The sequence below is a fragment of the Catharus ustulatus genome, chromosome 4 (genome assembly GCF_009819885.2).
Source record: "Catharus ustulatus isolate bCatUst1 chromosome 4, bCatUst1.pri.v2, whole genome shotgun sequence".
Taxonomy (NCBI): Eukaryota; Metazoa; Chordata; class Aves; order Passeriformes; family Turdidae; genus Catharus; species Catharus ustulatus.
This window is the reverse complement of record NC_046224.1, coordinates 55,089,806-55,111,750: the sequence shown is the minus strand read 5'-3', so window position 1 is coordinate 55,111,750 and position 21,945 is coordinate 55,089,806. Positions and strand designations below refer to the sequence as shown.

At 39.4% G+C, this 21,945-nt stretch overlaps 1 protein-coding gene across 6 annotated transcripts in view; it reads left to right on the top strand.

The window, feature by feature from the left end:
• TMEM117 (transmembrane protein 117) overlaps positions 1-21,945 on the top strand; it is a 180,760-nt gene that overhangs the window by 134,625 nt on the left and 24,190 nt on the right. For all 6 annotated transcript variants that reach the window (XM_033057980.2, XM_033057983.2, XM_033057981.2 and 3 more), the window contains exon 6: positions 11,301-11,460. In XM_033057980.2, the coding sequence (XP_032913871.1) occupies positions 11,301-11,460 (160 nt within the window). The remainder of the gene's footprint in view (positions 1-11,300; positions 11,461-21,945) is intronic.

The following is a 21,945-nucleotide window of genomic DNA, read 5'->3' as shown; positions in this document are numbered from 1 at the left end:
TGCAGGGCAGGAGTGGGACAAGCCTCAGCCTGGGTTTTACTGCATCTTTGCTGAGATCCCTGAATATTGCTATTTCTTCCAGGATTTATCTGGTTTTTGTTTACTGGAACAATTTGGAAAAGAGGGCAGATTAGTCTCAGGATAGAACACAGGACTTTTCCTGAAGTACTGAAAAATTTCTGTTTGATGGGGATAACTATTTCCTGGAAAGCTCAAAGTTTACCCAGTATGTATCTGGGCATCTTAGTGAATTTAGCCATAATAATTGTCAAGTTCCCTTGTCCACCTCCTTCTTGGAAATTTTTAATGTTTATCTTCCACTGAAAAAGTGATGATATTCATATTCTCACAGAGCTGGGCATATAATTACTGGAACAGCACTGACTGTCAGGATGTATTTTGGTGAGTCTTGTTATTAACTTCTTATTGTTCAACCTTATTTCTAATCCTGTTCTACTGTCGGAAAGGTTAACTTTCCAGAAAGTCAAAATCACAGTAATTTGCCTGTGATTTTTGTTTTTAAGGAGACATGTGTCAGGCTTATACTGGAACTGGTTCAACTTGTGAAAAACTAAGGTATATTAACTTTTATTTTCTAAATAACTTTTGAATTGGTGTCAATTCTCTTGTCATCCTGTCATTCACTTTCTTGGAAGAGGTTGTCTCCATCTTCTTGCTCACCTCCCCAGAGGCCTTTGGTGGGGGGCAGCTGTTAGTTTCTCCCATCCCCCAGGCCCTCTTCATGGGACAAGAGCTTCAGCCCCTAACAAGTAAAGCTTTAAAATACTCCACTTTTAAATACTCCACTTTAAAATACTCCACTTCAGTTTATTGGTGCTTTTTATGTATGGCTGGCCAAAAACTGGACGTGGTATTCTGTATATGAACGAAGTAATGTCCCTCGATCTACTGATTGTACCTCTGTTATTGCAGCCCTGGACACTGCTGAGATTTCTTTGCTGCCAGCAGACATGCCTGGCACACACTCAGCTTGCTGTCTATTAATGCCCTTTTCTCACTGAGGTAAAATTGATATTATTTGAAAGATTTTTGACGTAAAAATGTGTTGTTCGGGAAGCAAAATTCATGTTTTGTTTGTTTGGGTTTTTTATGCTGCAGTTGTTTTGGAAATACATTTCATCAAAATATAAAAAAGTTGTTAGGTGAAAGACCCTGTATTTATTTAAAATGCTTTGGAAAAAAAAATTGAAGAGCAGTTCAAAACAATTGCAATTATATTTTACTTTGATAGGGTTTGTGCAGATATGGTTGTAAAAATCAAAACATCTTGATGAATGAGAAACTATATCCCATAGATATAATGCATGGTGTATGAAGCCTAAAATAATGACAACTTTCTTGTTCCATAAAAGTCCTCTATAGATAAATTATACAGCTAGTCTAATCTAGAACCTAGAAAGCTATTAAACTGTTTCATTTATTCTAAATTTGAACTGTGTTTTAGATTTTAGTTGTGGATGTGATATGTTGTCTGAGAAGCCCTGAGAATGTAAGCACATACCATACAGCTCTCCTACCCACTTACCATAAATGTTTCTAAGAGTAGCAACATGAAGTATCTGGGCAAGGACAACATGCTCCATATGTTCTTCTTAGCTAAAATAAGTTCAGTTTTTATCCTTTATGCTTTGTAACTCATAGAATCATAGAAATATTTATGTTGGAAAAGACCTTTAAGATCATCAAAGTGGAATTGATGCCGGGCTGACTTGACCTCGGTGTCACCTCTGTGCTGGATGAACCATTGTCCTTGTCACTGTTGGGTTCCCCTTGCAGGGGCTCACAGCTGTTACCCCTGGGGAGGTGGGGCAGCGGTAGAAGAGGTGTGCTGCACCAGGAAGGGACTTGTCACCCCTGCCCCTGTCCTTATGTCACTGTGCTCAAGCAGGCAGAGGGAGGGCAGGGAATCCTCCAAACCATTAATCCTGTCTGCCTGTTGGGCCTGTCCCAGGGAAGGCTGGGTGCAATTCCAGCAGTGTCTCTCTCCTGCTCTGTCTCTGGCAGCCCTCATCCCACATCCCTCCTGCTGCTGCCCTCTGGTCCTGGCATTGGAACCAGGCACAGCCTGGCATAGCAGCAGCAGCAGCGTGTTCCCAATGTCTGGGCAGCCTGTCACTCATGGTGCTGCAGAGCTCATGGCTTTGTGCTGGGGGATGCCACTGCTTCCTGGTTGAGCTGCAGGGCTGAAGTGCCCTTTCTGCACATCCTTCAGTGCCTTCCACTCCCTGTGTGCCCACCCTGCAGGCATCACTGCTGGTCGCTGCTGCTGCTTTCATACCTGGTGAGGTCTGGATGCTGCTGTAACAATATTTGAGGGCTCCTAGCAGCTCTCTTGTCTCCCCCTGAGGTTTCCCCAGTTTGGGAATTGTGCTGGCCCTGGAGCTGCTTGATTGGTGGCTGAGTGATACTTTATCACACATACTATGGGAAATTTTATGGGGTCTGTGCTTGGTTTTCTTCCAGAAGCTTGCGAGGGTAATGTTAAGACTGACACATCAAAATTCTATGTGAAATCATTTCAATATTCTAAAATATGTTTTAAAAAGTGAGTTATACCCAGCTTTTCAGTGATTGCTTTCATTTGACAGTTTCTATGTACAAATTTTCCATTATTTTATTCAAATATGAATGTTGTTAATTACTACATTAAATTTGTTTTTCAATTTTTCAACACATATTTGTTTATCAATTTAGAAATTCAAATGCTTTTCATTGTTTTCTTTAAAGGAATTAAAACATCAAGAAGTGACTTGAGTTTTGAGATTCAGCTCTGGGTTCAGGTATCTGGTGTTTATATGTCAATCATGGCTATCAACATGCCAGCTCCTCCTACAGCCCCTGGAGCTCTGGTCAATGCAGATGATGGTCATTCAGCTTGCCCCAAGTAGAAATTTACCCGTAGTCACCCACACAATTTTGCAGACTGCATCGTTTGAGTAAAGGTGGGATTCATGCCCCTAAAATTAGCATTGACTACATTTTGGAATATTTTGATGCATTGAAATAGTGCATAGGCCTGGTGGATGTGACACAGGGCTCAGACGGGACCATCTGTTGCAAGGTTTGAAGACCAACCAAGGTTCTCCACAGCAGCCCAAATCATACTAAACTAAATTTGGTTTAGGCAACCAAATCTCACACTACATCTGTACTGACTGTAATGAGAGATTAGATATGTTAACTCACATGTAGACTTCTGAAAAAGAAAACTCTGTGGTTAAGTTTCTGTCTGATTCTGAATTCCCCACAAAATGTTTAATTGCCCTAAACTAACCCATATGTAAAAGTAGTCACTTTTAAAAAAAATAATAATATCAGTTTTTTACTTGACTCTAGACAAAATGTAGCAGATCTAACTGTGATTTGGGAAAAAAAGAATAATAAATTAAATGCAGAAAAGAAATATGAGTCTAGAATATCCTGAAGAAAACATTCAGACTGTTGTTTATATAGTAAAACATTGATCAGGTTTGAAGTTCCATTAATGATGAAATACACTGTGGATACAAACAATGCTAGTAAATGCAGCAATTGAGGAGCAATTATTTTTAATGAAATAATTGATTTATTAATTAATTACTTTTTACCACTTTTCTTAGATGTTTTCAATTGTGTCATTTGAAAATCAATCAGTTTGTCTTAAATTGATCATCTAAAAATCCAAATAATGCAGATCATGAAAATGTGGCGCTAGATCCACACACTCTTCCTTGTTTCTAAAAGCAGAATTTAATAATGTGTCTCAACTCAGGAAAATCAAGGAGGTGTTGAGATATACTCCTAGCTCCTGCTTTAGGTCTGAAAATCTTAATTTTCGGTTTGGCTCTTAGAATAGCATTTCAATTACCATCTAAATGCATTTGAAATAGGTTTTTCTTTCTAAATGTTAAAACATAAATCTTTTCCATTTAAAAAGCTTTTTCTTGTTCTACATTGCAATGAATTTAAGACTTTACTAAGTGTTTCATGATAACTGGGAAATGGGGGCCAATCATGTTTTCTTCTCATAACCAGTTTCTTGCAGTTGCTGCGGACACTGGAAACATGAGAGCCAAAGCCCTGTTTGTATGTTTTGGCATGTGATCCCATGTTTTACCACAGCGTTTACCTCCCTCTTACCAGGGACTGGGAATAACTAAGCACTAAGACACTTGGGTGTAGGAAATCCGTGTCCAGAGAATAGTTGACTCATGTCGTGACTAATGTCATGTCATGACTAATGTTGACTCATGTATACTAAATAGACCAGCTCCAGCTAGAGAGTCTGAACAAATAGCACCCTGTAGCATGTGAGAATCTTCTTGTTATTGCATCCAGCTGGTCTCATTAACACTAATATTCAAATAGCTGGTCTGGCTTACTCAGAACAGGTAATGGTCTTTGTGCTGTTTGTATCATCTTGTGTGACTGAGATGCCCAGCTCCTCAGCCACAATGAGGTGCAGGAATTGTGCCCAGTTCTGACACAGCTTCCCTCACATTACAGAAATCATTCCTTTCACAGGTAAATTTTGCATATCGATGAACTGCCCTTGTCTGAATATAAACCATTTTTGCAGAAAAATTGCCAGGCAGGTCTGCCCTAAGGCACATTTGATGCTCAGAAATATTTTTCAAAATCTTGTTTCTGCTGTTTTTTGAGCAGCTGTCTTCCACTCCCCATTCCATTGATAAAATAAGTGATGTATCTATCTGAAATTAAAACAGAAAAATGGCTTCTCTTTACCGTATATAGAATTCTGTTTGGTTTTCTGTTTTGGTTCAGTTTTTGGTTTTTTTCCAAATGTTTTCTACTGGAGTCGAGCAATTAACTTCTAACTTTGGAAGTTGAACATGAGTAGAGTTCCTTGGATATGATTCATGTGAGTTTTATACTGCCTTGCATATGATACGTGGTGATTGAAAATGTTTTTCACAAGTAAGACCATGAACTTTTATAAACTGTTTTTGCTTTTCTGTGTCACAGATAGGAAATGCCATTTGAAATGTAAAGCTTATGGTGATGAGTTCAATTTAAATGAGCTGCTGTTTGAAATAGATAACACTTCCATTTTAGTAAATTAATGGTGTGGCAAAAGGAAACTCAAAGATGCTTCTACCTGTAATAAAAAAATTATACTCTCTAGAATTCTGATATTGCACCATGTGATTACATTACCTAATCTTATTAATTTTATTACAGGAAACATAGCAAAATGTTTCCTTTATATATTAACATAAATGTAATTTCAAGCTTTGTGCAAGTCTTTGTGCAAAAATTCCAAATAGCTCTGGAATCATATTGATACACTCTAATAAAATTAAAACTGTTACAGTCAATAGATGTAAAGCAAGGTTTGTGGGAAAAGTTTTTGGTTTTATCTCCAGGGACATCTGGGGCTGGAAAAGGCATGCCAAGTTGAACCTGGAAAGCCTGAAGCCTTGCTGCTCCTACATCTTTCTGATCTGGAAAATACATAATATTAGTAAGTGAATATATAAAAAAGCGGAAAACAATTCCAATTTTACCATCTCACAGCATCCTTTATACTCTGCAGTGTCCAATGTCTTCAGCACACCAGTCAGAATCACAAGAGGCATTGTTTAGAAGACTTAACTGGGAATGTGTGTTTCTCAAAATGTATAGTATCTGCTACTGATAAGTAATTATGAGCCACACACAACATAGGGAGTGTTTCAGAACAGGTATTTCAGAACTGGTGGTTACTGGCCAATGCTGGATTACTTACACATTACTTTCGACAGGACAGAAGTCAGTCATACACTACTGACAAGGACTTTAAAAAATAATGTCATTCAATATCTGAATTATAAACCATTTTCTTGTAATTGATATTTAACTTCAGATAACTAGTTCTCATTGATAGTAATCTGCATTAATGTAATTTCTCCCACTTATTCATGCCTGAAGAGCATGCCATGGGGAGTGTGGTGCTCTGAAATCTGAAAATAGTATTGTTCCATATCTCTGCCACATGCTTGTCCTCATCAGGATCAAACACCTCCTTTTAACAAAAGATATCCAATGAAATTAACTCTTCAAATACTCTTAGATTTCTAGGGTCTGTATGTGTTACCAATTCACTTCAGTAGCACATTTCTGAGGTAGACCTGCCAGTTATCTCTCCACCTGCCCATTGCTTAATGGCATAGTTTGCTCTGGGGTGCACAAGTAGGATTTCTTCTGGATACATCTGAAGCAGACAGTGCTTTCTGGGATCTCAACTAAAGTTATGGATGCATGCTCAGGTCAGTCCACCCTACACAAACATGGTGAATATGGGATCCTCAGCACGAACTGTGTCACTCTGTGGCACTGCAGTAGCTGCTGATAAACACAGAAATCTCGAGTTTCTGCTCTCTCTTCTTTCAGAGAACTGTCCCAAGGGGGCAGAAAAGCAGTGGCCAGCTGGAGGTTGAAGTTATGCTGCTACAGGGAACACAGATGCTTTTCACCACCAGAGCATCTGTCCCTTATATTTGCTTAATTGCTGAAGTAGCTCTGACACCAAGCAACAGGCAGACTAAATATTTTATTTTGAATAGGATTAGAGTTGTTATTTTTGACAGATTAAATAACAGAGCCCTTCTTAATTAAAACAAGTGAAATAAAGTGTTGGCATTTGTATATGAACATCTGCAGTAGCATTGTTCTTTATAGTTATTGTACACTGTGTGATTGTATATTAGGCCAGCGCTGAATCTGAGATTAAAACTTATGTAGAGTATTTGGCTTGATGGATGATCTTTCTTTCCTGAGGACTGGAAAACCTTTTTAAATATAAAGAGCAGTCAAATTTCTTGTTCCCCTTCAGTATTTGTTTTCACAGGATATTTGCATCTATTTGGGTACATTAATTAGAAACTGCCAAGGCAACCAGAGCCAGTGCAGGTGCATTCCACAGCAGAATGAGGGATTGTGATGTATGTGGATGGGTTCTGAGTTGGGGAAACCCCAGGGAAGTGCAGAGACATGCCAGGAGTTGGCAGTGGGATGTGGGTGGGACAATAATGGCAGATGCTCCACTCCCACAAAGGGCAGCCCTAAGGAGCATGATGGACTGGTTTCTCTGGTCCTGTCCAGTGTGTCCCATCCCAAATGAACTTTATGTTAAGCAATACTTTGAATCCTTGTTAGCAATGTTCGATGATTTCCAAATTACCTAGCCTAGTGACAATTATGTGTGAAATTAGGATAAAAAATTCTCCAAATGCTGTGTCATACAAATCTAAGAGCTACTTTTGACTAAGCACAGGTAGGTCTTTTACTGCAAAAGGTGTAGTCAAAGGGCAAGATAATGCTTTTTGCCTCTTGAAAAAGATGAAATGAAAATGAGGAAAGCAACTAAAGTTTGTCTTTAATCTCTTCAGTTGGTCTTAACAGAACTCTTGCTATCTGATCATCAAAGCTGTAGCATCACAAAAGATTTGGCAGAAAAATCTGAATATCTCTAAAAATAAGCAGCTCAAATTCAGAAGTAATGGGAAGGTAGTGTTGTGCAAATAATTGTGTTTAACCTTTGAATGAAAAACTGCATTTCTTTTATGTTACAGTTTGAGAGATGAAGTTCCATCACAGACCAGAATCCTTTTATATACTTTGCCCTGCTGATTTAGATATGAAGAATCATGAGAATCAGATTGGAAACAGTTCTTTTTTTCCAACATTAAATGTTAGGTGACCATGTATACATTTATTAGCTTGTCTTTTATCTTTCCAGGGACAAATTCTGGATTGTTCAGTTTTTCCCTCAGTGCAGACAAGTAACAGACTGATTCCTGAAGGCATGGCCCTATGGAGTCAAAGATACTTCTGGTGTAGGTTTGGAGGGGAGACACTATGATGGTATTGCCTTGGGGCTGCAAGAGAACGAGTTGTGGCCTCATGGGCTCTGCTTAGGAGGTCCTCATGAGGGAGGTAAGATGTACTGATGGGCAGAAGAGAGTCTCCAAGCATTCAGGACATAAGATCACAGCAGTTCACTGTGTTTTCTCTCTACAAGGTTTAGGGTGTGATGCTGTCTGCCATGAGGGAACCACCACCAGTGACCAAAACCTGCTCAGGCTTCTGGTCCATGTCGTTCACAGCCTCTCACAATGCATAATATGCTGGATGATGGATTTAAAGTTGGTCAATTTGGTCAAAGTGTAAGAAAGTGTTGCGAAAAGGGGCAGAAGGGAAGATGCATCTGTTTTGGACCTTGCCAAGTTTTTGGAGCCAGAGAACCGGATCAGTCTTCTGTTGGCAAATGGGCCAGTAGTATGGATTCAGTTTGGCATGGATGATTTGGTTTGACAAATTCAAGACCAAACACAGTCCTGGCAATCAAAGATTATTATAGAGATACAGTCTAAAAAAAATTGCCTACTTTTTGAGATATTTCTGGTAGTAAAAGTTCTCTTTCAGCCTCCCCTTTTTAAACCTCACCCCCCATCCCAGTTCAGTGTAGCACTGGGGATTTTAAATAATCGCTGGCAGTGATAAGCACAGTAGTGACTTTTGTGGACCTACCTAATAATTTTAACTATTCAGTATGCTATTGGTTTGGACAGTGTTTATTTGCACTCTTAAGGAGTATGCAGTAGGTTGTAAAATGTGTGTTATTGCAGCTGAATAGGTGTCCAGGGTATATAATCATTCAATACAGCAAGCTAGAATTAGAAGTGAAATATAAAAGTGTATTTCCTTCGTGAACTAGAGACAGAAATTGCATTTCTTATGCCTGGTACAGAGAAGAGTCTGTCCTCTCTCCCTTCACCTTACACCCTTCTGTAATAAGGAGAGGTCCTGCCAGCAATGTGGTGAACAGTTTGACAGTGTAGCTCTTTCTCAATAAAGTGCATTGCAGAATAAAGGGCAACTATACTGGGCTAGATATTGCAGGGCAGCTCACATTGGTTTATCCAATACAAGTTATGTCAAGTTAAATGAAATCCTCATCTTTTTTTCTTAATCTCCAGGACACTGTACTTTCACAACGAAGCGAACTGAACTCTAACCCAAGCAAGCTGAGTTTAGAATAACTCCAAAAGCATGTATTGAATATCTTGCTGTGTTCCAGTATCATAGGTCAAAAAATACAACCGGAGTACTAATTATGCTGTTTAATGCAACCGTTTTGAAAGTCTATTTCTAACCTTCTTTGTTGGTCTCACATTTTCTTATTCTATTAGCAGCCCATTTTCTGCTCTCTTCCCTCCCTATTTGACATTTCAGAATGAATAACAAAGCAGTTTTCTAAGTGCATATGCATTTCCTCAAGGAAATCAGGACTTGAGCACACACATCGGTCTTTGCATGCATGCCAACAAAGCATGAATAAAAATATGCCTTCCTTTGCTTGCCTACATGCCAAAGTCTGACCTTCCATGCTTTGAACTCTTGCTCCAAAATGCAAATGTATAATTCAAGAGGACTGAGGCAGAATAGTCTTGAGCATAACTTCTGGGTATGTGCTTCCTATAGCAAAATACTCAAATTTGAATTATGGTTTTAAACTTCCTCTGCCCCAGGGGAGATGATTCCACAGAAGGAGGTCAATGAAAATCAGGGTACCTAGTGACTGGGGGAGTCTGCTTTGGCCAGCAGACAAGTGCTGAGGTTTGTTTTCTTTCTGGAGAAACTTTCAGGAAAGTAAGAGCATTAACCATGAGAATTTCAGATATGAAGGTGAAATAATAGGAAAAAACACCTTTGTGTGTCTCAAGAGAGAGAATTGTCTTTCCAAAGTAAACTGTCCTGTGTATGTGCTGAACAGGAGCTTGTGGAAAAGTCAATCAGGTTCAGGTACTGACAGGTGAGATGGTAGCTAAGCAAATGTTTTGGGATAAGAAGGCTTGACTATTGCTTAGGTTTAACTATATTTAATATGCCTAATTTATTGTTTTTTTCTCTTGCCTAGGTGCTCATAATTCTTTTGAGGGAAATTGTTAGGGTGTCAACCATAGCGTTGCTTGTAACTGAGTTAATTTATTAAGAACAAAAATAAGTGTTCCAAGGTGTAGGTGGTAGCAATCAAGTAATTTTGTGTCTCATTACATTTTGAAGAAGTGCAGCCTGTCCTGCCATAGAAGAATGATGTTTAGGAGTCTAAATGTATTATACTATTGCCTAGGTGCATATTTGTTTTCCCTTCCTCACAGAAACAGACAAGCTGCTGTTTAAAAAGAAATGCATACAAACTGGTAGCCTGCGACTACTCATGTACAGATTTTTTTTTTCCCTCTGCTGAGTATTTGTCCTGTTTGGAAGTGTCATGGGAAATATTCTTCACTTTATTTTATAACCTTCAGGAGCTGAAGAAAATGAGATATTATTACTGTAGAAAAAAAAACCACCCTGACACAATTATTTAGCCATGAGCATGCATTCAGATTTTGATAAACCACTATTATAGCACAAATTTATGGACAGCTATGGCTACTCGAAGAAGCCTTGCTCAACCTTAAATTGCCAGCTGAGTTTTCCAGCTTTCATGGAACCAGAAATTCAATCAGTCACTGCTGCCAACTCTGTAAGATATTATCAAAGTGCTGCTGGAAATGATTCAGAGGTATTTTTCAGGGATAGCTGAGAAAGATGTTTTCTTAAATACTGTGTTCCAGAATTGTATGAATTAGTCAAATGTATCTTCTGGAATTATTGTAGAATTTTTATAGAGGCTTTAATACTTTTGCGATTCATTCTTCGCTGACTTCTCAGAAAAGTCATAAAATTGTTGAAAACTTTTACAAAGGACATCTTTGAAAATACAAAGTAAAACCTTTCTACAATCTCCAGAATTTACTAAAAATTAATTTAGTGCATTGAATTCTTTTATGGGGACATGTCTTTGTATAAAAATTAGACCTTACAGTTAGTGTCTTACAACTAAGAAAAGATTTTCGAAGCTTCTAGTGTATTTGGTGCCTTAGACAATGTTCTCTCAATTAGTTGATTTGAATTTGGCCTTGATACATTTTACTTCTCTTATTTTACTTAACTGGTTTTCATCTTCAGTGAAAAATACAGAATGAATAACCAGATTCTTATACTCCAGCTAATTTTTCAGCATGCTTAGTACTAGCTACTAAATTTATTTTCACTAAGGATACAGCTGACTACGTACTTTCTTTCTTAAATTAAAATTTGTTTGTGCATTTAATTTTCTTCAGCCTGTTTTTATCAGTGGAAAAGTACTGATAAAATGCTATTTGACTGTTAGAAGATAGATAAAATAGAATGATACATCTTCATTACTATCGTATTCTCTCTGAACTATTTTTTCTTCTTCCTTCCAGGACGGTTCTGTTTACTCTGACCTCTGTAGTTGTGCTTGTCATCACTACTGACTGGATCAGCTGGGACAAGCTAAATCGTGGATTTCTGCCAAGTGATGAGGTCTCAAGAGCCTTCTTGGCTTCTTTCATCTTGGTGTTTGACCTTCTTATTGTCATGCAGGTACACTCTCCTAATGCTCCACTCAGGCTGTTGAGGCTGCCTAGTCACTCTATTTCCTCTAGAGCAAATGGTGTTTAGCTAAGGCTGCAAAAAGGTAAATAAATGTTTAGTTTGCAATCACTATTAGTTAAGGGCATTTTATAACATCATTCTCAGAAACTTTGCAAAAAAGGTCTCTGGCCTTTTATTGTGTAATTATTGCTGATTTCTCTCGTTAGAGGGCTAGGTAAGAACTGCATGACTTTCCAAAATAGAAAGTGTTTCCTGCAAAAAATTACATCAGGAAAAGTAACAGAAGCTGGTTGTTTTGTAAATTCAAATCTTCTCTTAGGGAGATGAGATAAATTCAGACAAACAGGAAAGAAATACTTCCATATTTCAAGCATTTACAATATTAGGTATACACACAGTAAGGTACTTTAATAGATGAAAATTAGTATTTGCTGTTATGATTCAGCTTTCCACTTTTAGTGAAAATTTTGTTACGTGATGACAGATCCTTGCAGTGTAATAATTTCTACCTGAAAGATAACTGGGGAGATGTTTCATTGTAATCTGCCTGATGTCTACTCCTTTGAATCTAGCTGCTAAGAAAGGAATCTATGGTTCGAGCTGTGTGTGAATAATTTACCCAAAGCTTTGTGAGAATGTCAGCTGGGCTGAGGTCAGGAGGAGGAGCATCGAAGTCCCATGACTTTGCTCTTAGTCCTAGACATGGTAGATTGTTGAACTGAAGGTCAGCAAAGAACATGAGAAGAACCAATGGGTCCTTTCTCTCAATATATTGCTAACTACCAGCCGAGAGCATTTCTGAGACACTCAGTTCCCTTTTAAAAGCCATCTATTACATGAGTAATTATCATAGAGGTAACACTGGTGGCAGCAGTGCTGTACTAGGACTTGAAAGGTGCATAGAGTCCTAGAGCTCAGTTTTGTCTTGCAATGTCCACCACTGTTCAGTGCTCACTGTGGTTCATGGCTGGATCTGGGAGGATAAGAAAGGAAACAGTGTCTTTCTCATAAGATTTCTGGTGCTTTGTTTTCTCTACCTTTGAATTTTATATTTTGTTTGATCTTTCAAAAAGATTCAAGGGAATGTATAATAAATGATTGTACTTTACAGAGCTGTAATGAAAGTAGGAATGAAAATGCAGGATCTGTTAAGCTATACTGAATTTGATATTGCATGCAGGGTAGAAAAACAGAGCTGTCTTCATATAAAATAACTATTAAACCATCCTTTTGGCTTTGAAAAATGAAATCCTGGTATTTTGACCTTGGAGTTGTTGAATATAGAGAAAAATCTTACGTGAAACAGCTTGTCCTGAGCACTCTTTCATATTTTTATAACGCAAAGCAAGAGGCTCTTTATAATTGCATTTCTAAGTTATGTTTGTGTGATGGAGTGATTTATTTACTTGAAGTTATTTGCTTGGATTGTGAAAATATGTCGGCATGTTTTATTTACAATATAGTTCTAGCACTGCTACTGCAATAATCTCATGTTGAGAGAGCAAAGTGTTAAATCACCTAAAATCACAGAATGGACCAGGTTGGAAGGGACTGGGGTGGGATGTCTAGACCAACTTCCCTGCTCAAGCAAAGTCATCCTGGAACATATTGCACAGGGTTGTGTTCAGACAGTTCTTGAACATCTCCAGTGAGGGAGACTCCACAACCTCTCTGGAAATCTTTTCCAGAGCATGGTTATCTACACAGTGAAGAAGTTCTTCCTCATATTCAGGTGGAAGTTCCCGCGCATCGGTTTCTGCCCTTTGCCTCTTGTCCTATTGCTTGGCACCACAAAGCAGAGCCTGGCTCCATCCTTTTGGCACCTTCCCTTTGGATACTGACAGAGATTGATAAGGTCATCTCTGAGATGTGAACTTAGCAATAAGGGCAGGTGACCAGGGACAGGTTTTTCAGATGAGTCAGGGTAGATGGAAATTCACCTTTAATAAAACTGATAACAGATCCAGCTTCATTACTGGTGCAGGTTTTACAGGGAGGAGCCATATACCCTGGACTAGTTTTGTCAGAATTTTGTGGAGTGTTTCACTCCACTCAGAGTATATTGCTCTTCCTAGCAGATTTTAGACACGCCTGTCAGACAGCATTACTCCGGAAATGGATAACCATTTTGAAGACATGCTTGTACTCAGCTAATTGTGCAATGTTTGCTGAAGAATCCTGCTGTGAGGGCTGGCTCTGTTGTAGTGTGTCTCCCGTGGCCTGAAGATCTCTGAAGGAGAAGGGACAGGTTCAAGTGGGGTGACTTTGGGAGAAAACTTTCTGTAGCAAGTAATGGATTTTCCTTCCTGCAGTCTCTCACACAGTAAAGACTTTCCTCTCTTCTTTTGTCCCTTCTACATCCTCATCTATCTATGGATTGTGGAAGCGTTCCTTATCAGTACTGATGTAAAACATTCAAAAATAATCCTGAAAATAGAAATTAATTAAAGGACTAGAAAGGACCAGTCTTGATCTACAGCTTACCTTTATTTGTACCTGCTATGAAATTCAAGTGACATACCTGAGTATATCATTTAACCAAAAAATTACAATGTTTTGCATGCCATTATTGGTACCTACCGTGGCATTTCTTTGTAGTGGGTCGGATATGGATCTTTCTTGCCTATCATAGATTTCTTTTCTTGAATCTGCCTCTAGAGCTGCCACTTATTCAGTACAGGTATAAAACTATTCCTCAGTCCCAAAGTGCTGTTTTTCTCTCTGTGAGAGTCACTGCTTTGAATGATATCAAGTCTCTCTCCTTTCATTTTCGAACACAGAACAGTAGCTCTCCTGAGCTCCACTTTCATCTATCAGGCATCTGTTTTCTCTTAATTTTCCTGTATCATCTCTCTGTGACTGGTAACAAGGGACTGAGTTATTATGTACTAAGAGGGACAAGTTAGTGTGGTCCCAGAAATGGCGAGCTCAGGAACAAGCACGTAGAAATGGAGTGTCCTACAGAGTGAAATGTCCCTGCCCATCTCCTGGTAGAGAAGTGAGGCTCTGAGTAAGCAGGGCGTGGAGCCTCCACACCTCCTTCACTTTGTTTTTTTCTGAGGACAAGGCAAACAGAATGCAAATGTATTATACTTACAGGTCAGAGAACAAAATAATGCATTGGTAATCCAATGGTTTTATTTTAAAGGCAAACACTTTCAAGCTTTATGAAAGTGTAGGTAGTGTTTATGTAAAAGGGTGACAAGGGGCAAAAAGCATTGATATGTGTAATTAAAACCCCAAAGTTTCTGTTGAAATGTTTTCAAGATATATGGGGATATATAAATTTCTTCCAAAAATCCTTGAAACATTCTTTTGCCCCCTTGCCAGACCCCACTATAAATTTATTTTAAGTTTATTATAAGTTTATTTTTTAAGTCTTTCAGTTACTTTGGGACTAAGAAAATTATAAGCAAAATAATTTTCTGCTGAGAAAAGGTAGGAGTATTCTGTTCTTTATTGCACATTATATACCTTTCCATTTTAATGAGCTGTCTGGTTTTTCTTGCAGTGTTACCATTCTGTGCTTGTCTAGTTTGATAACTGGCACCATCATTTTATGCTGTGGATTTTATTGAACAAGACATGTGAAGTACAGTATTTTTACATACATTTCATCCTTTATACTGATTGCAGATGGTTAAATCTTGCTCGGATGCGTTATATTTATCTCAGGCTTTATAAATTCAACTCCAGTGTTTTCTTCAGCTGCTGTAACTTCGTGTGTTTGGGCTGACCTGAATCCTCTTGTGCCAATTTATACTGGCTGAGGGCTGAGCCCTTTTTTTAGCTCTGTCACTTAGTTCCTCATTTGCAGAAGAGGAACAACTGTAGTTCTTTTCTTTCACTACTTGTGTGATTGTCTGCTTAAGCCCCCAAGGTGCTCAGTGAAGGAGCCTGTCTGACTTGGTACAGCTTCTAGTGCAATCAGGCACCAGTCCCAGCTGGAGCCTCTTGGCTCTGAGATGACTACACACAAAATGAATTAGCTGAAAAAGCTTCTCATTTGTCACAGTCATTCCCTTTTACCCTGACAATGGGTACATGCCATACATGTGACACTGAGCCCCTTCTTTGGCAGTGCAGGCATTTGCCTGAAATAACAAAGCAGTTGTCTAAAAGCAGACCCAGCGTTTTCACATATTGCCCCTGGAAACCAACACATCCAGCCCAAATTCACAGAAAAACATGCGCTTATAGGAACAAGAAAATCTGGGAATTCTTTGCAAGTCCTTCGTGGGACTATTTTAATCTTTAATAGCAAGGAGAGTCTTTTCATAGATTCTGCTGTAATCACTGTGTGATAGGCTTTGTTGTTGCTGGGTGTATGTGTAAGAAATGTTGCATTGCTTAAGAGTATATTGGAATGATTTATGTTGGTATAACAGTAATGGTGGCATCAGATAATTTATCCACAGCAGTGCTCTGGAATGTATTATTTTATATATATTTAATTATAGAAATCTGCTTTGTTATGAGTTTTACACAAGTTTTTATCTGAAAATAAAATACCTGAGATGAGACAGAACAGGTTCAGCTGCTTTCTAAGTGATAGAATTGCTTGCAATTTTTAAATGCAAGCATTGAATTAAAAAGAGAAAGATATACCTCAGCTTGCCATCATTAGACAGAGTACTTAGTGCCTTGGCAGCAAGTTTTATGCCCATCCATATCTTACATTTGGCTTCATGGCATATTGAACATACAAGACTTATAGACAGGTTGTACAGAGCATACAGATCCACCTATCAATAATACTGAGTTCAAGTAAGAAGAGAGAGCAAGACCAGTGTGGTTGCTCTTAATCTAACCTTAGAGTGGAAAAGAAACAAGAATATGCTTGATATTGTCAACCTAGTTGAGTTTTTTCTGCAAAGCTGATTGAATGGTAGATGTTTATATTTCCTTGAAAAGTTTAAAGCCTGTAATATGAAACATTAACAAAAAAGACTGAATTATTTTTATTGCCTTTGACTTCTTCTAACATGCTATAAAGCTGCTGCTTTTATTTGTGCAACAAAACAGAAATATTTAATCACTGAGTGTCTTGAGATACCAAATACATTAGATATTTTTGCATCTGTTAGAATCCAGGCTTTAAGGAGCCCATCAATAAATAATTTGTTTTCATATGTATAGAGGAGGGGAAGTATTCCCTAGTGCCTTCAGTGATTTGAAATTGTAGGTTGTGATGGTTTCTGAGTTTCAACTACCATTTAATTACTTAGCTGTACTGTGCTTGCCATCATGTCTCTGTGGGTCATAGGTGTTGTGGAAGTGTGGCCTTCAGTCAACCAGTTTTCTTGTTTCCTATTGGTCAGAGACTAAAAAGTTTCCTTCTTCTGGAATCTGATCATGTTTCTATCATGTAATGGTTTTTAGGGAAAGGAGATTCCGCAGAATAACACCAGGTCTGACAGATAGATTAGGCACCAGCAGTACATGTAATTTCTGTGTTTCCCATTGGAATAACAAAGCATCTAAATCAATGTGCCTATAGGGTCTCCCAGATAGTCTCAGAAGTGTCCTGCAGCTGACTTTGGACTGTACTATGCCTCGATTGGTCCCTAAATAATTAACCTCTTCTTCATCTCTTCCTAGTACCCAGATAGTATTTGCAATATAATTTTTCATTAAGATTCCTTAGAGCCCTGCCTGAGCCAATGGGTGCTGTAGGCATATCAACATGTCATCACTCTTGTTGAAATGGTATGAGCAGAGACAAAGGTGATGTTGATCAAACTGGGAAAGAGCTGCAGTTTTCACCTCACTCTCCCCAGCACTTGTTTGATTGCTGCAGTAGCCAGTAATGCTGAACTTATCCTGATACCTCTAATGCCAGAATGACACAGCCTCAGGTAGTGTGTGGTGGTACCATGTGCTTGTATCTTCCACTTATTAGCAGAGAGAGCAGCCACAGGCATGGAGGGGACTGTCCATTAGCAACCAGTGCAAGGTGGAGCTGTCAGAGCCTCTGAAATCAGTCACAGCAGGCATGGAATCCATTTCTCCCTGGATGAAAATAGCTGAATTAAAGAGCTGCTTTCAGGACTGGCTCTGGGGAAGGCAGTGTGTCTCCTAAGGCAGCCTGATGCTGGGAGTGCTTTGAAGCACTTATGGGGGCCATAAGGGAGAAAGAAGCCCAGGCCCAGCAGTCATGGCTGCTGCCCCAAGCCTGGCCACCTCCAGCTCACAGCAGTCATTCCCAAGCAGTTCTTTGTCTCTGCATAAAGGTCATGGTGGTAGCAGGATAGTCCTGCTTGGCAGGGTAGCAAGTCAGCAGAGAGAAAGACTGGAAATTGGTTTAATCCTCTGAAATGGTCTCCCTCCATCCAACAGCACTGCATGGTGCACTAGAGGCACAGAGGGAGGCACAGACCAAAGGCAGCTGCTGCTGGTGGTGCCCCTCTCCCAGGGAAGTATTCATGGTTTCAGTGACCCAACCCTTTCAGAGTTGCTTTTCTGCTGTGGCTAACCAAATTTGGCCATCACCTTCAAGAAGCTTTTACTCTGCCCTGGCAAACTCTCTTTCTATCTCTTTTTCAACAATCGTAGAAGCCTCTGGAGCACTGCACTTCTCAGTGAATTCATGGCTTGCATCCCTGCCAGCATTAATTTAGTGATACAGTAAGTCAGAAGACTGTACTGTAGTTGTTCTGGCTGGTAATGGTCATTTTGTCTGTGATTTTATTTCATTTTTCAGGAGAGACATTGAAGCTCTTCCTTTCATATAAACCCAGCTTTGATTTTACTCTCCATCAGTTCTCACTGAGCTTTGCTGTGATGTTGTTTCCCGCATCACGTACCACACAAGGAATTAAATGATGGAAATTCATGGCTAGGTAATCCATTCTATTGCCTGTAGATGAAAATGAGAAAACAGCGTACATCACTTTCTAATGTATCTCACTATGGATTTAAGGAAATAATCCTATAATCCTTCTTGGATGTCTCTTTACTTTTAGTTTTGCTCAGGTGGTTTTTGGGCTTGACTTTGTACAATGCGCAGCACGCTTTTAGTCTGTAATGAAATATCATTCCACTTCAGAACTGTGTGCCCAAAGTGGAGAAACAAATAATTCTCAACAGCAGCACTGATCCTATGTATAGCACACAATCTATTTAGGAGTAGGTGGCAGAAAAGCAGTGATTAAGTGATCAACTTTATCAGACAGCTAGAGTTAGAGGAAACCAAAGAGATGGTTGTTCCATATCAGGGGTGGGAGTGCGCATTTTTATGGTCTTGATTTGGCCCAGTTTTCACAGACTGTGCATTGGAAAAAGCTGCCCAGACTGTGCCAGGTGAAATTTCTGAAGGCAACCCCAGCCACCTGCAACTGCCACCTCCCAGACAAGAACCACAGCACATTCTCTTGGCTGTAAGTCGTGCTTTCATCCTCACCTTAAGTTGAAAAGAAACAGCTACATCTGAATGAATGTTAAATACCCTTGGGGATGTTTCTAGCATCTGGGCCAAACAATTACTGAGCTAATCTAAATTACACAAACTCTTACTGTTCCTCAAGGTCAGGCTGCAAAGATTTTCATATCTGGATAATATGTTCTAAATACAGGGCATTAGAGAAAGAAAAGCATCACACAAGCAAGCCTAATATCAGAAAGGAACAAATGATAATTTAAGCAACATGAATACAGTGACAGGTAAAAAATGGTGTTAAAAATGTGACAACACCACTGAAGCTGCAGAATCATTCACTCAGGAATTAGGAGATGATTTTCACCCTTATTTTGTGCATACATTATGATACAATCTTTAATTGTCTATTCACATTCTATTTTTCCACAGGATCTCTGTCTCACTTGCTCTACTGGTGTTCACTTAATGAGAAGCTATTCGTTTTTTTGGTTTACTTTTTCTGTGCAGCCTGTGGCCCCAGGCCTTACTTATTGCACATGATTGGAACCTTGATATGAAGATGAAATGGTTCATTTCCTAGTGGACTTTTTTGTGACACTCATCGCTGTATTTCCTAAGGGCTTCTCAAGCATTAATATATTTATCTTCACAATAGCCTTCACAACAGGAGTATTATTGTCCATTATTGTCCACATTTTATACTGAGGCACAAAAAAATTAGAGTCAAAGGCCCCCTAGTTTGAGATGTCTGAGGACATTATTATGAAAATTCATATTATTACTCATCTGAGCAGTTATCTAATTGAGGGAGGAGGGTCTATCATATTATTTAATTAGCAACAGACAGAGCCACATATTTACTTGATATAATCTTATATATTATTATACTGACAGCCTTATTTCTCTTGTAGCATTCCAATAATTTTAAAAGCAGTTTCTTTGCTTGCTTTTAATGATGCCTTTAAATGTGTCATATATCTAGCTCCATTAAAATTCTGGTTACTTTTTTATGCTGATCTTAAAGAAGTACAGTTCAGTCCTATCCAGATAATGCCATACACTACAGGACTTTTGTTCTCCCCATGAATATTTTGTCAGCTCTTCCTCTTCCCATTGGTGATACACTCTGGTCCAGCTCTGGTTACACTCAGCCATGGGCACTTGTCACTTGTACAAATCTAAGCATAGATAGGGTGGGGAGGCAATCCCACAGGGAAAAAAAAAAGAAGTTTGGTTCTAGATATTCACTTAGTGTCTCTGAGAGGTCTCATAGCAGAGCTGGTCAAATTCAGTTTCTCCTAGCAGCAATGACTTCTGTAACAGGAGGTAGATGTTTTCACATCTGCTACTGTCTCTTGCATTTACATCCCTCTTCCCACATACTTTCCAGCTTGTGCAGCAGATGCAGAGTGCATGAGAACTACAGGGGTCTCTGTCACCATATATTTCCACCTTACAATCATAAGTTAGATACTCTTTAATGAAAAAAATTGTGTCTTCTGGAACAAACTCTGTGTGATCCAGTAACTAGGAAAGGATTGTGCCATGCCTACCCACAAGGAACAGATAACCTTAACCAGACATCTAGTTCTTAAGTCTTCACCATTGAAATATTCAGGCAGATGCATTAATGCAGGACTTTCTGTGTGTATAAATGTGATATTTATTTTTACAAAGAGATAGTAATCTCAAAATCAAAAGCCTGCCATATGAATCCAGTGTGTCTTATCAGGGTACTTGAACTCTTACCTCCCATTCAGGGATGTTTGCCATGTGAGCAACTGCTAATAACTGTGTGCTTTTTCTTCCAATGAGACAGTTCATAAGAAAGGAGTGAAACATACTTTGCCTCTGGAACTCACATCTGCTTGTTAACAGCAGAGAGTGGTAATAATTAGAGGCATGGTGACCAGTCCAAATGCCAGAGCCAATGAGGTACTGACACTTTCTGATCATATCCCCAAGCAGGGCTTTTTCCTTCCTGTCACTTCCAAATCCTCTCTCTGTGTCTCCTTTTTTGCCCCCATTCTGGGTCCTCCCCATGTCTAGTCCTGTGACATATCCCATTATTCATATCCAATTCCAGCTTTCAGTCTTCATGTCTCTCATTTCCAGGCTCCATGTTTAGCAAATCCTATTCATCTACTCTGCAGCTGCTGTTCAAATCAGAACCACTCCTTGTCTCTCTTCCCCCTCTCCCTAATTCAGTCCCTTTTTCCTTAACCAGCCAGTCCTAACCTCCTGCTCTCATCCCTATCCTCTTGCCCTGATTCAAGTCTCTCCCCTCTTCCCACTTCTTTTGTGTAGTCTGTTCCAATTTTCCTATCAAACCTTTGTGTGTCTGTGGTCGTTTCCTTTCACAGCATGGCCCAGGCTGTGTGGCTGCACATGGCCATGCCAAGCCTTCACTCAGCCTCTTAGAAAGGGCTGGAGGGGAGGGAGGAGGGTAGAATAGTTTAGGTAGGGTAAGACCATTAAGATCAAGTTATTAATCTAAGACAGCCAAGTCCACCACTAAACCTTGTCCCCTAACAGCCCATCTGAGTGTCTTTTACATACCTCCAGGGATGGAGACTTAATCACTTCCCTGGGCACTCCGTTCCAGTGCATATAATACAAAATTTTGATCTGGTTATGTACGGTTTGGAAAAGGTCTAAATACCTTTACTTTCATTCAACACACTGCTGTGTTGTGCTATGTGCAAAATTAAAAGATCAAGAAATTAAAATCAATTTTAAAAAATAGTCCCTGCTGGGCTCAGTGTCAGACCCAGAGCCAAGTGCCCTTCTGCCTCCATCTTCCCTCAGGTCCAGATGCCTAGCTCCAGCTGTACTTCACTAGCTCCAGCTGCACACAGAGCACTTGGGATTAGTAATTAGAGGAAAGATGGCTCTCTGTCCCTTGGCTGCTGTGCAGGGCCAGCTCAGTCCCTGTTTGAGAGCAGCTCAGAGTCTTGCCAGCAGCTGCAAAATATGGGGGTGGAGGCAAAGGGGAAATGGAGGATGCTCTGTATCTCTTGTGAGATTGGCAGTTTCACTAGAGCCTGATGCTCTGGGAGCTGAGGGACACTTTGGCATGCTGAGTGATGCGCAGT